The following is a 16,399-nucleotide window of genomic DNA, read 5'->3' on the forward strand; positions in this document are numbered from 1 at the left end:
CCAGCAAGCGGGGGAGGCTTGCTGGGCCTTGTAGTTCCACAACAAAAAACAATATTCTTTTTTTACACACATGGCTATCATCCCAGCACCAACCGCCCAGGGGTGTTGGGGACAGCCTCGGGCTTCACCCCTGGCCCTTGGGTGCCTGGAGGGGGGGGACCCCTTGATTTAAGGGGGTCCCCACTCCTCCAGGGTACCCCGACCAGAGGTGACTAGTTGGGGGGGGGGTAATGCCACGGCCGCAGGGACCTACATAAAAGTGTCCCCGGCTGTGGCATTAACTCTCTGGCTAGTGGAGCCCGGTGCTGGTTTTAAAAATACGGGGGACCCCTACATCTTTTATCCCCCGTATTTTTTTGGAACCAGGACCGGTCTAAGAGCCCGGTGCTGGTTGTCTAAATACGGGGAACCCCAGTCCAATTTTTCCCCCCAGTATTTAAACAACCAGGACCGGCTAAAAGAGCCCGAGGCTGGTTATGCTTAGGATGGGGGACCTCACGCATTTTTTTTAACCCATTCAGACCCTTCTCCATTAAGTTAATGGAAGCCCTGGACAACAAAATTGCATTCATGTCCTCCTCCCTCGCCCTTCCCAGTCCCAAACACACATTTTTTTTTAAATATAAAAATGTATAATATATCCCAAGTATGATGAGCAGGCAGGCAGCGGGCATTGGTGGCATCGGACTGAGATAGAAATTAGTAGCGGAGGGCTGGGTCAGTTGATTGTGGGTGAGTTTATGAGCCATTGGCGGTGGCAGCGGGTATCGGCTCAGAGGCAGTAGCGGGCATTGGCTAGGGGTCATCGGCAGGATTCGGCGGACATTATGGCTGTAGTGCCTCACCAGCCACTGACCTCACCGCACGCCACTGGTGTGCGGGGCTTAAACAAATTTTGTATATACCAGTTCTCTCATTGGAATGGCTGCTTACCGCTGATTCAGTAGATCTGACTTGGAACGACAAGAGATGGCAGTTGCCAAGTCAGTCACACTCTTGTTTAGATCCTCCCCAAATAGTATGTTTCCCTATCCAAGGGCTTCTTGGAGTCCAGGTCCACCTTCCAGGACCTCAACCACAGAATCTGGCGAGCCAGGATACACATAGTAGATGCCTTGGCCGCTATTACGCCTGCATCAGAGGCCGCCTCCTGAATATAGTGGGAGGCTGTGGTGATATAGGACAGATATTGTCTGGCAGTGTCAGAAAAATCCTGAGGCAGCTCATCCTCAATTGCCTGAACCCAGGAGGCTGCCATAGTGGGTCTATGTACAGCACCAATAAGAGAGTAAATAGACTTCAGGCATCCCACCACACGCTTATCCATCGGTTCCTTCAGTGAGGTGACAGTGCTGACAGGCAGAGTAGATGACACCATGAGATGGGCGACATCCACCGGCGGTGGAGTTTCTTACTTGTTACTCAACTCCGCAGGGATAGGATAACGAGCTAGCATCTTTTTAGACAGGGAAAATGTATTTCCTGGAGACGACCAGGATTCCTGACGTATGTCAATTAACAGGTCAGAATGTGGTAAAACTACTTTAGCAACCTTCTGACGTTTGAACTTATCAGGTTTCTTAGACGTAGCAGTAGGCTCGATCTCATCATCAATTTGGAGAATCAGCTTGATAGCCTCCACTAGGTCAGGAACATCAACCTGGGTTATAGATTTCTCGTCAGAAGCAACTGTATATCTGACGGATCAGTATATTCCCCATCCTCATCGGAAGAAATATCCGAAATATTAGTGGATTGTGAAGAAGAAATGGCGTTCTTTGATGACCCCTTGGCTCCATATGGGCGTGGGGTAGACTTTTGTCTAAACAAAGATTGATTTAATTGTTGTAACTGGGTAGACATAGTGTCTGCCCAGGGCGGATTAACTACAGGGACAATATGTAATGGCACAGGAGGTCCCACAGGGGGCGTAACACGTGTTAAAAGCGTAGTCAGCATACTTGAAAACGCTGCCCAAGGTGGGTCCTCATTGGCCACAGGTGGAGCAGATGGACTGTGAGATGTATGACACCCAGCACCTGAATCAGCAGCTAACACTTCCACCACCGGTAAATCCGCAGTGACAGTGCTGCTTGATGCAGAAGCATCTGCGGATTTCCCGCCCTGCGGGGCAGACATTATAGGGAATGTAGCCTTAGAGCGTAACAGTACAATATAGCCAGACAAACACAATAGCTGTAAATAACCCCCTGTGTTATAGTATGTGACAGTAAATACAGGGCACAAACAGAGGACTGAAGCGGTATGAGGTGACTGAAATACACAGTAAAAAATACAAAACAGTATATACTGTGTAGCACTATACTGTATGTATAGGAGACATTGACGCACCTAGCCCCCCAGGGTACAGAATACAGTGATAGCTATACGTGTGATACAGGAGATGAAATCCACACAACAGCTACAGGCACACTCAGTCACAGCATATAATACCAGTTTATAGATCCACAGTATAGTTATTACATATAAACAATAAAACTGCACAGAAGTTATTACATATTATTACATGGACTAGTAAAACTACATATAAATATGTATGAATATAGATATAACAATGCACAGTAAATACTGTATGTATATCACAGAATACTTGTACTAAATATTCAGGTAGCCAGAGGCATCACCGGGTGTGGTGACACCTGGAGCGCACTCTGTATTATCACCCCCCCCTTTCCGCTGGAGCCACGGGCGGCCAAAAAGGGTGTGTGGCCTAATCCAAAACGGGGCGTGGTCTACCTGATCTTTTTTTCCCCCTTCGCTTCGGGGGCATGTCCAGCTTCCCCGAAGATGCTGGCTGCCCCCGGAGACTGCTCAGTGCCGGCTCTTCTCTGTGACAGGAGCCGAGTGCTGCAGGAGTTTATCTCACTGCAGCACTCGGCTCCTGTCACTACAGAAGAGCTGGCACTTTGGTGTCACCCCTTCCGAGGGGGACACTTGGGTGCGGGCCGCACCCGCCTCCTGACGCCACTGCAGGTAGCAGTACACTTGTTCTTAACTAACACTGTCTAAAATGACATGTAGAATACTTAAGTGCCTGTAAATGAACAGTGCTGATGAGACAGGCGGCTTTACAGAGGAGACAGAGGCCTGCAGTCCCAGAGATCAGCCCAGCTAGTAGTGAAGATGGCACCACAATCTCTGTCAGGGAGTGAGGGAGAGAGAAATGCAGCTCCAGGGCGGGAACACCAGCAGTAGATGGCGCCCGGAGCTGGGGGAGGGGCTAAGGGTCAGCGCCTTATCCCCTGTGCTGGGCTTCACCACCTTGGTACTGTGGAGCCTATTGTAAACGGATTTTAGTAAATCCGACCTGTGCTCCTTGCCCTGGTGGATATAGTGGGGTGCCTATGGAGTACAGTGTCCACGGCAGCGACGCGGCCCGTCTCCTGGGACTGCGACTGGACCACGATTTACCAGCGGTTTCCATCTGGGGGGACCCACTTACCTCCTCCCTGATGAGCAGACACGCGATCCAGGAGAGCGTCAGCGGTGTGTGCCTGATGTCCGGTGCGCCTCCGCTGCAAGTACCCGAGAACCAGGCCGCGGGAGTATGCAGCGCTGCTGGGGAGGTGATGGAGCCGCAACACAGAATGTCAGAGTGACATAAACATTGCTGCGGCCCTTGAAGTCTTCTTAAAAGTTATTTTCAGGTCTGCCTAGCGCAGCCCCACCTGTTAGTGAACTGCACTGCAGGCACCAACTTACAAACTGAGCTCCAGTGCCTGGAGGCGTGGCTATAGAGGCGGTGCAATGCATCCTGGGAACAGTCAAAGCTTTAGCCTGTTGGTGCCTCGGATCAAGATCCGACTCTATACCCCCTGATGTATTCCCTGTGGAATCCCAGTGTATCCCGCTGCAGAAATTTCAAATTGAGTTTATGACTTTAAGTGGCGTTAACATTTTCTTAAATCCAATATTTAAAACGAAAAAAATCCTGCAGCTCTTCGTCATCTTCTGCTTTGCCGTGAATACCGGCGTAGACTCTTTTGAGAATGCTTGTTTTAAACTTCTCTTCAAGAATATTTATATACTTCTCCAAACAACCTGGAATAATATAGGGAATCAGAATATCAGTTTTAATATACAAAGATGTTATTAAAATTAGCCTAGCTAATATGATACATTGTAATCATTGTCCTATACATTCATTGGGTTGTTTTTTGCAACTTCCTTTGAAAGCAAATTTCTAGACCAGGCATGTCAAACTCAGAATCCCAACTGGGCAAAATAACCAAGGTCTAAGTCTTGTGTGGGTCCAAGAAAAAAAAGAAAGTCTTATATGTATTTTGAAAAGTTTATTAGAAATACCAATAATAAAGTATAATCAAAGAGATGTGTCAAGCATCAGGAAGAAAACAACTGTAAGGCTACGGCCACACATAGCGGCCAAGCGGGTCCCGTTCAGCAGGACCCACTTGGCCGCAAGGAGACTGCACATGTGCGGCAGTCCCGCCGCCGCTGGCTCCAACCGCAGCATGCTGCGGATGATCCGGACGGCAGGGCAGCAGGATTTCAATGAGAACACATACATTTCACTGTGTGTGTTCACACAGTGCGTTTCCCTTACCTCTATAATACATATCAGTGCGACCTAGTAACATATGTCACTTCCAGCCCCCCCTCTATCCCTCCAGTCCAGCCACATGCCCCCTGGTATCCCCTCTTGCTCCTTGTTTCCCCTCCAGCCACAAGCCCTCTGTGCCTCCTGAGTCTACTCAGCCTCCACACCCTGTGCCAGCCCCCTCAAATTTATCTACTTCGTTGAGAGACATTTTTCTATCCAGATTCCAGAAGAATCCTCCTGCAATTAGGGCAGCTGGGTACACAGGGCAGCTGGGTACTCAGGGCAGTTGAGCACATACACATACAAGGCGTGACGGCTTCAGTGCTAATGCTTCTGAGCAGGTAGGATGAAGTAGGGGGCAGAGGTTTGCAATGGCAGCCAGGCATGCGCAGCAGCTCCCCCTGTGGACATTTCCCCATCTCTTATCACTATTTTCTTGCGCATGTGCAGAATGGTAAATGCTGCCCGATCGGAGCTAAGCTCTGATCACGGCTGACATTCCAACAGTAACTCATCTGGTAGAAGCGGGCCGCATTGCATTGTTTTAAAAAAAAAAGTAAACTTGGGCCGCAAAAGTATGCGTTGTGGGCCGCGAGTTTGACATGTCTGTTCTAGACACAGTTCAGCAAAGGTAATAAAAGCCATTAGGCGTTCCAACATAACATATACCATGTGATGTTCCCGCTTCTCCTCTTTTATCTGATGAGAGGACTGAGGGGCACGTTTCTTAACATTATTTTTACTAAAATAATGTGAAAAGGGGAGTTTTCACACCCTTTTCTCATTATATTTGTATCACTTAATGTATTAAAGGGCTTTTTGAGCAATTTTCATGAAAAACTGCTCTAAACCCTTTAATTGTAATTTTTTAGTAACCCACATCGCATTCCCCCTACTTATAATGGGAAATGCGATATGGCCGAATTTACAAAAAAAAAAAGTTCAAATCACCGCAGTTTGCCCTGTGATAATAACGACAGCTCCAGCTGGTGAAATCATAGGGCAGCACTGCGATATGCAGCCTTTTACACAGCTTTCTCTGCCCCCCGGCAGAGAAAGCCAGGGCAGCCATCAGGGAGGGGACTGTGGGGAATGGTGTCCCGGGCCCTTACAAAGAGGGGGCCCATCACTGGCTCCTAGCACCAATACCTGGAGAGCTGCACCAAGCTGATGCATAGGCAGGACTTCTTAAAACAAGCCTTCAATAGTACATCACCTCTCTGTGAACCATTCTTGTAGATCCACAACACTCCACCTATATGTAATATCACAATGTATAACATCAGATAGGGGTGGAGCTGTACAGCAGAATCTTTTTTTGGAGGGGCTGAGGGGTCCTGTCTCTTTTATCAGTCCCGGGCCCTACAATTTCTGATGGCAACCCTGGAGAAAACTGTGCGGTACCGGGCTCAAGTGATCAGCTCTGTGTGTTCGATGGACACACATGCTGATCACCTTTAAAAAACAAAATAAAAATAGGATTTTAATACCTACCAGTAAATCCTTTTCTGCTAGTCCGTAGAGGAGACTGGGGACTCCAAAAGGACCATGGGGTATAGATGGGATCCGCAGGAGCTTGGGCACACTAAAAAAACTTTGACTGGGTGTGAACTGGCTCCTCCCTCTATGCCCCTCCCCCAGACCTCAGTTATAGGAACTTTGTCCAGGAGAGACGGACATTTCGAGGAAGTGATTTTTGTAAACTAAGTGCAAGAAACATACCAGCCCACACCACAAACATACCGTACAACTGGAGTAGCATGAAACCAGATAACAGTATGAACTAACAACAGCAACAAGCTGAACATAACTGATACACAATGCATGTGTAACCGAAAATAACCAGTATTAACCTAACTGCAAGGAACAGTCCGCACTGGGATGGGCGCCCAGCATCCTCTACGGACTAGGAGAAAAGGATTTACCGGTAGGTATTAAAATCCTATTTTCTCTTACGTCCTAGAGGATGTTGGGGACTCCAAAAGGACCATGGGGTCTATACCAAAGTTCCAGACCGGGCGGGAGAGTGCGGACGACTCTGCAGCACTGTTGAGCAAACATGAGGTCCTCATCAGCCAGGGCATCAAACTTGTAGAACTAACAAAAGTGTTTGAACCCGACCACGTAGCTGCTCGGCAAAGTTGAAGTGCCGAAACCCCTCGGGCAGCCGCCCAAGATGAACCCACTTTCCTGGTAGAGTGGGCCTTTACTGATTTCGGCAACGGTAGCTCAGCCGAAGAATGAGCTTGCTGAATCGTATTACAAATCCAGCGAGCAATAGTTTGCTTAGAAGCAGGATTTCCAATCTTGTTGGAAGCATACAGGACAAACAGAGCCTCTGTCTTCCTAGTAAGAGCCGTCCTGGCAACGTAAATTTTCAAAGTTCTTACAACATCAAGAGATTTTGGGACCGCCACAGCATCCGTAGCCACAGGCACCACAATAGGTTGGCTAATGTGAAACGAAGAGACAACCTTCGGCAGAAATTGTTGCAGAGTCCTCAATTCCGCTCTATCCAAATGGAAGATCAAATATGGGCTCTTGTGAGACAAGACCACCAACTCAGATACTCGCCTGGCAGATGCCAGAGCCAAAAGCATGACCACTTTCCAAGTGAGAAACTTTAACTCAACCTTACGCAAAGGCTCAAACCAGTGAGACATAAGAAACTGCAACACCACTTCAAGATCCCACGGCGCCACAGGTGGCACAAAAGGAGGATGGATATGCAGCACTCCCTTCACGAAAGTCTGAACCTCGGGAAGGACAGCCAATTCCTTTAGAAAGAAAATAGATAAGGCTGAAATCTGCACTTTGATGGAACCCAATTTCAGGCCTGCATCCACGCCTGCCTGCAAAAAAAAGGAGGAAACGACCCAAGTGAAAATCCTCCGCAGGAGCTGCTTTGGATTCACACCACGACACATATTTTCTCCAAATACGGTGATAATGTTTCGCCGTGATCTCCTTCCTAGCCTTAAGGAGAGTGGGAATGACTTCCCCGGGAATACCCTTCCGAGCTAAAATCTGGCGTTCAACTTCCACGCCGTCAAACGCAGCCGCGGTAAGTCCGGGAACAGGCAGGGCCCCTGCAGTAACAGGTCCTCTCTTAGAGGAAGCGGCCAGGGATTTTCCACTAGTAATTCCTGAAGATCCGGATACCAGGCCCTCCGTGACCAATCTGGAGCGACGAGTATTGCCTGAACCCTTGTTCGTCTTACGATCCTCAGCACCTTTGGAATGAGAGGAAGCGGAGGGAAAACATACACCGACTGAAACACCCACGGAGTTACCAGGGCGTCCACTGCACAGGCTTGGGGGTCCCTTGACCTGAAACAATACTTCGGAAGTTTCTTGTTGATGCGAGACACCATCATGTCTATCAGAGGAGTTCCCCAACGCCTTGTCACTTCTGCAAATACTTCTTGATGAAGAGCCCACTCTCCTGGATGGAGATCGTGTCTGCTGAGGAAGTCTGCTTCCCAGTTGTCCACGCCCAGGAGGAAGACTGCTGACAGAGCGCTCACGTGCTGTTCCGCCCCGCCATTGCTGCCCTGTCCTTGTATAGCCTTGGCGGTTTACTTACGCCACCGCCGTTATGTTGTCCGACTGGATCAGGACAGGAAGACCCTGAAGAAGGTTCTTCGCTTGCTGCAGGCCGTTGTAAATGGCTCTCAGCTCGAGAACATTTATGTGGAGACAAGATTCCTGGTTCGACCATTTTCCCTGGAAATTTCTTCCTTGCGTGACTGCGCCCCAGCCTCGGAGACTTGCATCTGTTGTCAGCAGGACCCAGTCCTGGATTCCGAATCGGCATCCCTCTAGAAGGTGAGAGCCTTGCAGCCACCACAGGAGAGAAATCCTGGCCCTGGAAGATAGACTTATTTTCCGGTGCATGTGCAGGTGAGACCCGGACCATTTGTTCAGCAAATCCCACTGAAACACCCGGGCATGAAACCTGCCAAACAGAATGGCTTCGTAAGACGCCACCATCTTCCCTAGAACCCGAGTGCATTGATGAATCGACACACTTGTCGGCCTCAGAAGCTCCCTGACCATTGTCTGGATTTTCAGAGCTTTGTCCTCGTGAAGAAACACTCTCTGTAGCTCCGTGTCTAGAATCATGCCCAGAAAGGGCAGCCGAGTGGCCGGGATCAACTGAGACTTTGGGAAATTTAGAACCCAACCGTGTTGTCGTAGAACCGACAGGGATAGATCCACATTTCTTAACAACTGTTCCTTGGACCTCGCCTTTTTCAGGAGATCATCCAAGTACGGGATAATTGTTACCCCTTGCTTGCGAAGGAGAAGCATCATTTCTGCCATGACCTTGGTGAAAACCTTCGGGGCCGTGGAAAGCCCAAACGGCAACGTCTGAAATTGGTAATGACAATCCTGCACCGCAAATCTCAGGAAGGCCTGATGCGGAGGATATATCGGGACGTGTAAGTAGGCATCCTTTATGTCGACTGACGCCATAAAATCCCCCCCTTCTAGGCTGGAGATCACAGCTCGAAGAGATTCCATCTTGAACTTGAAAGTTTTCAAGTATGGATTGAGAGATTTTAGGTTCAGAATCGGTCTGACCAAACCGTCCGGCTTCGGTACGACAAAGAGGCTCGAATAGAACCCTTCCCCCCGTTGGGATGGGAGAACTGGAACAAGGACCCTCTGTTGACACAACTTTTGTATCGCAGCATTTACTACTTCTCTTTCCTGAAGAGACACTGGCAAGGCCGATAAAAAAAGCGGCGAGGGGGCATCTCCTGAAACTCCAGCTTGTACCCTTGAGACACTATGTCTAAGACCCAAGGATCCAGGGCTGATTGAACCCAGACCTGACTGAAGATCCGGAGACGGCCCCCCACCGGCACGGACTCCCGCAGGGGAGCCCCAGCGTCATGCGGTGGACTTGGTAGAGGCGGGGGAGGACTTTTGGTCCTGGGTGCCTGATCCTGCAGGCGACTTCTTTCCCCTTCCTCTACCCTTTGAAGCGAGGAAGGACGAACCTTTACCTCGTTTGTATTTATTAGGTTGAAAGGACTGCATCTGTTGATGGGGTGCCTTTTTCTGTTGTGTGGGAACATAAGGAAGAAAAGATGACTTACCCGCAGTAGCGGTAGACACCAGGTCAGTCAGGCCGTCACCAAACAAGACACTACCTTTGAAGGGGAGAGCTTCCATATTTTTCTTGGAGTCGGCATCAGCATTCCATTGATGGATCCCCAGCGCCCTCCTGGCCGAGACCGCCATGGCATTGGCTCTTGATCCCAAGAGGCCAACATCCCTCGCCGCATCCTTTAGGTAATCTGCAGTGTCCTTGATATAACCAAGAGTCAAAAGAATATTATCTTTATCAAGGGTATCCATATCGGAAGCTAAATTATCAGCCCATTTAGCAATAGCACTACTCACCCATACCGACGCCACAGCAGGTCTGAGCAATGCACCCGTATTAACGAAAATGGCCTTCAAAGACGTTTCCAGCTTGCGATCCGCCGAATCCTTGAGAGCAGCCGTGTCAGGGGACGGAAGCGCCACCTTCTTGGACAAACGGGATAGAGCCTTGTCGACATTCGGAGACGACTCCCATTTTTCCTTGTCATCAGAGGGGAAAGGATACGCCATAAAAAGTCTCCTGGGAATCTGCCACCTCTTGTCTGGCGACTCCGAAGCTATTTCACAAAGAGCATTCATTTCATGAGAAGGGGGAAACTTCACCTCAGGTTTTTTCCCTTTAAATAGGCAAATCCTTGTTTCCTGAACCGCAGGTTCGTCAGCAATATGTAAAACATCTTTAATAGCCACAATCATGTACTGAATACTCTTAACTACCCTTGTGTGTAAAGTAGCCTCATTAAAATCGACATCGGAATCCGAGTCCGTGTCTGCATCTGTATCTACATCTGGGTAAATGAACGTTTTTGTGACCCTGAGGGGGTCTGCACCTGAGCCAAAGCATCCTCCATGGATTTTCTCCATGTCTGTGTCTGAGAATCAGATTTATCCAACCTCTTAGAAAACAAAGCCACATTAGCATTAAGTGTACTCAACATAGCAACCCAATCAGTAGTTGACTGTGTCGACAGACCATTTCCAGCTGCTTTACTGCGCCCCAGTAACTTCCTCCGGGAAGGAACACTCAGCCTCAGACATGCCGACACAAAGTACCGACACCCAACACACACTGGCCAATAAAGGGGACAGCCTACAGGGAAGCCCAGAGAGAGAAACACAGAGGAAGTATGCCAGCTCACACCCCAGCGTCCATATATTACACCACAACAATATATGTCAGCAGCGCTGTACTAATAATAATAAAAGCACCAAAATATTTGTGCCCCCCCGTTTTGCTCCCTTTTACGTGTGAGGAGCTTGGAGGTCCGGGCCAGCGTTCTCTGCAGCGGCTGTGGAGAGAAGAAAATGGCGCTGGTGAGCTGTGCGGCTAAGCCCCGCCCCTTCCCGGCGCGCTTCAGTCCTGCCTGAATTTGAATTTTTTATACTGGCGGGGGTCCGATATACGGTGCCCGGGCACCGAATATAGCTTTTACCAGTTTAAAATACCTCAGTAACTGCTGCCCAGGGCTTAGTGTCTGGCTTCTGTGAGGGGGGTGACGGCGCGGCTCCGGGAACAAGCAGCTAGGCGAACCAAGTGATCGAACCCTCTGGAGCTAATGGTGTCCAGTAGCCTAAGAAGCAGAGCCCTTAACTAAGTAAAAGTAGGTCTGACTTCTCTCCCCTCAGTCCCTCGATGCAGGGAGCCTGTAGCCAGCAGGTCTCCCTGAAAATAAAAAACCTAACAAAAGTATTTTTCCAGAGAAACTCAGTAGAGCTCCCCTAGTGTGTCCAGTCACTCCTGGGCACAAAGTCTAACTGAGGTCTGGGGGAGGGGCATAGAGGGAGGAGCCAGTTCACACCCAGTCAAAGTCTTTTCAGTGTGCCCAAGCTCCTGCGGATCCCGTCTATACCCCATGGTCCTTTTGGAGTCCCCAGCATCCTCTAGGACGTAAGAGAAACATACTTACCAATGCCAGGAGCCAGAGATCGCTGCTCCGTTGAGAGAGGCCGGGCACCAGGTCCACCATGTGTTGCGCTGTGACCCCTGTGCAGTAAAGTGAGGCTGCAAAGCGTCAGCTCGCTATACAACACCGGCGGTCACAGCACACAAGCAGGATCCGACACCCGGCAGCCTCCTGGAAGCAGCGGACACCGTCTCCTGGGACTGGTAAGTATAAATCCCCGGGGAGGGGGCTCTTTTGCGGCGATGGGGTAGTCCCAGCGACGGCGTATGTGCAGCAGGACACCGGGGATGATGCTGCAAAGAGGCATCGCAGGGACAGACCTTGCTCGCAAGCCCTGTCCCTGCATGCGATAATTGATACATTCATGCAAGGTACTCAATCATCAGATGCGGATGGTGATAAATCGGCTCCTGAATGTCCTGCTGCTAGTTGGGAGAGTTATCAGAAATACTGGGGATAAAACCTCTATTTGGTTGACACAGAAATAAAAAAAAAGGCATTTTTGAAAAAGTAATTTATAATTTATGTTTTTAGAAAAACTGTAGTTCAAAAACATTTTACAATATTAAAATTTAGATCAATACAGTTTATAAAATGGTCTCTTCCTATGAGTGATCTTCTATTTGCATTCTTAAATGTGCAAATTAATTTTAAACTTGGGCACACATGGCACCCAACACTGCCACGTACTACCAGCACCACACACGTAGAATGAGATCATGAATCACCAGGATCTATTGGAAACTGGCCACATATACACCTCCATAGTGGTCACCTGGGGTATCCGCCACATTTACTAACATGAACGATTGGTTGTTTATGAGCCACATACAGCAATAACAGGTCAGCATCACATGTAACATATATGTATCATGTCCACTAATAACGTGTCCAGAGTTGGTCCTGGGCATAGTCCATACAGGTGGATGCCTAGGACACCAATGCCCCTGGATGGCTCCCAGCAGACCAGAGAAGTATCTAGCACGGGGCGAGTAGGGCACGTGCCCTGGGCGCCGTGGCAGCCCCAGCAGAGGGGGGCGCCACCGGCACCTGCACGGCCCGCTCGCCCCATGCGACAGGGATTCCGCCGGCGTTACCCGCGGCGTTCTCCCTGTCTCCCCAGCCCCAGCTGCTGTGCCTGTCACACTGTACAGGCAGAGGCAGCCAGGAGCCTCCCCCTACTCCCCCCCCCCCCCATGCAAAGTCTACATTGCGCGTGCGCGACCTCAGAGGGAGGTGCAGGTGAGCAGGCTAAACAGTTAAAAGCAGTTTAAACTTTCTTGTCAGGGAAGAGAGGGGGGTGCGGGACAGTGTGCATGTGTGTTAATTGTGTGTGTGTGTGTGTGTGTGTGTGTGTGTGTGTGTGTGTGTAAATGTTTGCAGTCCAGTGTGTGTGAGGGAGGGGAAAGTATGAGAATGTGTGTGTAGTCTGAGTGTGTGTGTGTGTTTGGGGTTGGCCAGTCTATGTGTGTGTAATCTACAGTGTGTGTGTGTGTGTGTGTGTGTGTGTGTGTGTGTGTGTGTGTGTGTGTGTGTGTGTGTATGTGTAAGTAAGGGGGTGGGGCAGTCTGTGTGTGTGGGCGGGATGTACTAATGCCCATTTACCGAAGAGGGATATGTATTAAACCACGGGCACTGAGATGCCCTTCTCACTCACCATCCAGCTGGGTGGCCGAGCCGGGCAGGTGGAAAGCCAGCAGCAGGGGCAGCATGCTGGATATCAGCAGCCAAGGGTGCGGGCTGTAAGGCACGTGCGGAGCCCAAAGCTGGAGATCGTCAGCATGTTGACCGGCAACAAGCGGCTTCTGCTTCCGCGTTCAACATGCTGCCGATCTCCGGCTTTGGGCTACGCAGGGTTCGGGGGATGGGTGTCCTTTGCTGAGTGTACTGCAGCTCCGGGGGTGCGGGCTACAGAGGCTCTCAGCACTGTTGAATATCCAGCTGCCTCAAGTATGTACAGCCCGCACCCTCGGTTGCTGATATCCGGCATGCTGCTGCTGCTGGTTGTCCCCTCGCCCGGCTCGGCCACACAGCTGTACGGTGAGAAGCGCATCTCAGTTCCCGAGGTTTAATACATATGCCTCAGTAAATGGCCTCTGCGGTAAACGATACTAATGCTTACCGTGGCAGTAACAGCGGGGAGGACGGCGCACATCGGGATCCTGCAGCTAGAGAGAAGAACCCCTTTGGAGCGCAGCAGACCACACTGAAAAGGGCACATCACCAGTGCGGTGCTCTGCATCCCGGGTGGCGCCGAAGATGTGGAGTGTCGGAGGTGGCAGAAGCGCCGCAGCTTGGGGTGAGAAACCGCTGCAACCCTTCCGCTGCTAAACTCTGCAATTAGTCAATTAAGGGGGTAGGCTCCCCTCACCACAGTGCCCCGCAGGATTAGTTAATTAAGGGGGTAGGCTCCCCTCACCACAGTGCCCCACAGGCCTTGTTAATTAAGGGGGTAGGAATCATCCCCTCACTCTATAATGTGAATTTTGGCTCATACCATGTGCTATTATGTGAATTTCGGCTCATACCATGTGCTGTAACGTGAATTTCGGCTCATACGTGTGCTATTATGTGAATTTCGGCTCATACTGTGTGCTATAATGTGAATTTCGGCTCATACCGTGTGCTATTATGTGAATTTCGGCTCATACTGTGTGCTATAATGTGAATTTCAGCTCATACCGTGTGCTATAATGTGAATTTCGGCTCATACCGTGTGGGGTAATGTGAATTTGGGCTCATACCGTGTGGGGTAATGTGAATTTAGGCTCATACCGTGTGGGGTAATGTGAATTTCAGCTCATACCATGTGGGGTAATGTGAATTTCGGCTCATACTGTGTGCTATAATGTGAATTTCGGCTCATACCGTGTGGGGTAATGTGAATTTCGGCTCATACCATGTGCTATAATGTGAAAGGGGCACCAGTACTAGATAGTATAAGGGGTCCTACTACACTGAAGGACAAGCCCCTTTTGAGTGACCACACCCCCTTTTCCGGGGCGTGCGCATAATTGCTATATACACTTTCTCATTCCCCCTTCAAAATTTCTACTTCGACCACTGCACCTACATCTATACATACACACCCCGACATCTTTATATACAGTGACACCGGTGGCGTGTGCACATACTCTCCTTTTGTAGTTTTTTTTTTGGGGGGGGCGCCATTTTTGATCTTGCCCTGGGATCCAAAAACACTAGCTACGCCTCTGCAGCAGACAGAGCGGCCCGCCCCATGCTGCACAGCACACACTGATTGAATACCAGAAGACGTGATCTCTCCGCAGATCTGGTTTCATTGTCGCAATCCCAAATAAAAGCAGTGACTGTAATGCTGCTGGGAAGTCACATCAGTTGCTCTGTGCAATGAGGGATATAAGTGTGCGATATAAGGACAAGTATTGGGCGCGCCGGAATATGCTGGCACTATATAAACAACTGCTAATAAATAAATAAATAAATAGAGGTGGTAAATTGCCAGTAACGACTGACAGAGATGGAGAAGCAGGGGAGTGGGCATGGAGGCTGGGTGTGAGGGAGGAAATGCAGCGGGATTGGAGAAGGGAAGACTACATGAAGGAATTTCCCCCTCAGTGCTACTACAGGTAGTGGGATTGGCTGCAGTGTAAGGGGCACCAGCTAAACTCTTGCCTCGAGCATCAAATTGGTCTGGGCAGCTCCGTATGTGTCTGATATCTCCTTTCATCACCACTGACATGACGATCTGTAAGTGCACCAGCCAGCAGTTCTAGTCAGTAACAGCACCGCCTCCAGACCAAGCGCTAATATTACTATTGATGGGCCTGCAGTAAATGGCGTTGCTTTTTCCGAAGAGCGAAGCTATCAATAAATAAACATCAATTCTGTTACATGCATGTTATGTATTTCTGAATAATTAAAAAGCTTCCAGCCGTCTTTTTGCCATATGTTGTTTCTCTTTGTTTTAGCAGCCCCTCGTTGCACTCCCTACTTTTCAGAAGCTGTTTACATTACCCTGGTTCCCATGGTGACCATGTACATGAGAAAATAAAATGACAAAGGATTAAAGTCTGAAGACAAAGGTAAGAGTATTATCTAAATATTAATATAATTTACAAATTTCATGATTTACATCTTTCCCACTCCATAAATAAGAAAGACATATGGCAAATGATAACTGCAATAATAAAACAAGATGTCAGGCTAATTTCCAGCCCCACTAAATATACTTCTCATATTCATAATCATGTCACTAGTTCATGTATCCTGGCCCCTAAGCTACAGTGACACATAAGAACACTTTGAATATATTTACTCCTCATTTGCATACTGACACTGGCATCATTCAGAACCTGGCATTGTCCTTATGAAGATAAGTGGCAAGAAAAGCAATACTTCACATAAATACATAGGGCTGTTTCTGGGCAGCAGGCAAAGTAGCAGTAGGTGCGGGCAGCCGCAGCAGCCTGATTTACTACCTTATGCTAATGCCAGTATCCATTCAATTTTTGCCGGGGTTCACGCATGTGCAAGCGGAAACCTGTGCTGCCCATTTATTTTACTCTGACCGCTGCAACCTCCATCATTAGTATTGGCACTTCCGCCAGCCTCATGCTAGGTGCAGGGTATCCGACAGAACCAAGCTTCCCTATCCGTAGGCATGACTCACATGGGGCTTTAGATACACACTCACGACACACCCACAAGTCAGGGTGGTTAGGTGCAATCACACTCTCTCTGTCCACTTCACGGCATGAAATTTTACAGATACACAGAACTTGACAAGTTGCTTCCAGCAAAAATTTGCCCTTTG

The 16,399-nt window shown here is 49.1% G+C and overlaps 1 protein-coding gene across 3 annotated transcripts in view; it reads right to left on the minus strand.

The window, feature by feature from the left end:
• Nucleotides 1-2,916: 2,916 nt before the first annotated feature.
• LOC134910412 (uncharacterized) overlaps nt 2,917-16,399 on the minus strand; it is a 286,525-nt gene continuing 273,042 nt past the window's right edge. For all 3 annotated transcript variants that reach the window (XM_063918405.1, XM_063918404.1, XM_063918406.1), the window contains one exon: nt 2,917-4,062. In XM_063918405.1, the coding sequence (XP_063774475.1) occupies nt 3,923-4,062 (140 nt within the window). In that variant the 3' untranslated portion in view covers nt 2,917-3,922. The remainder of the gene's footprint in view (nt 4,063-16,399) is intronic.

The sequence above is a fragment of the Pseudophryne corroboree genome, chromosome 4, assembly GCF_028390025.1.
Source record: "Pseudophryne corroboree isolate aPseCor3 chromosome 4, aPseCor3.hap2, whole genome shotgun sequence".
NCBI lineage: Eukaryota > Metazoa > Chordata > Amphibia > Anura > Myobatrachidae > Pseudophryne > Pseudophryne corroboree.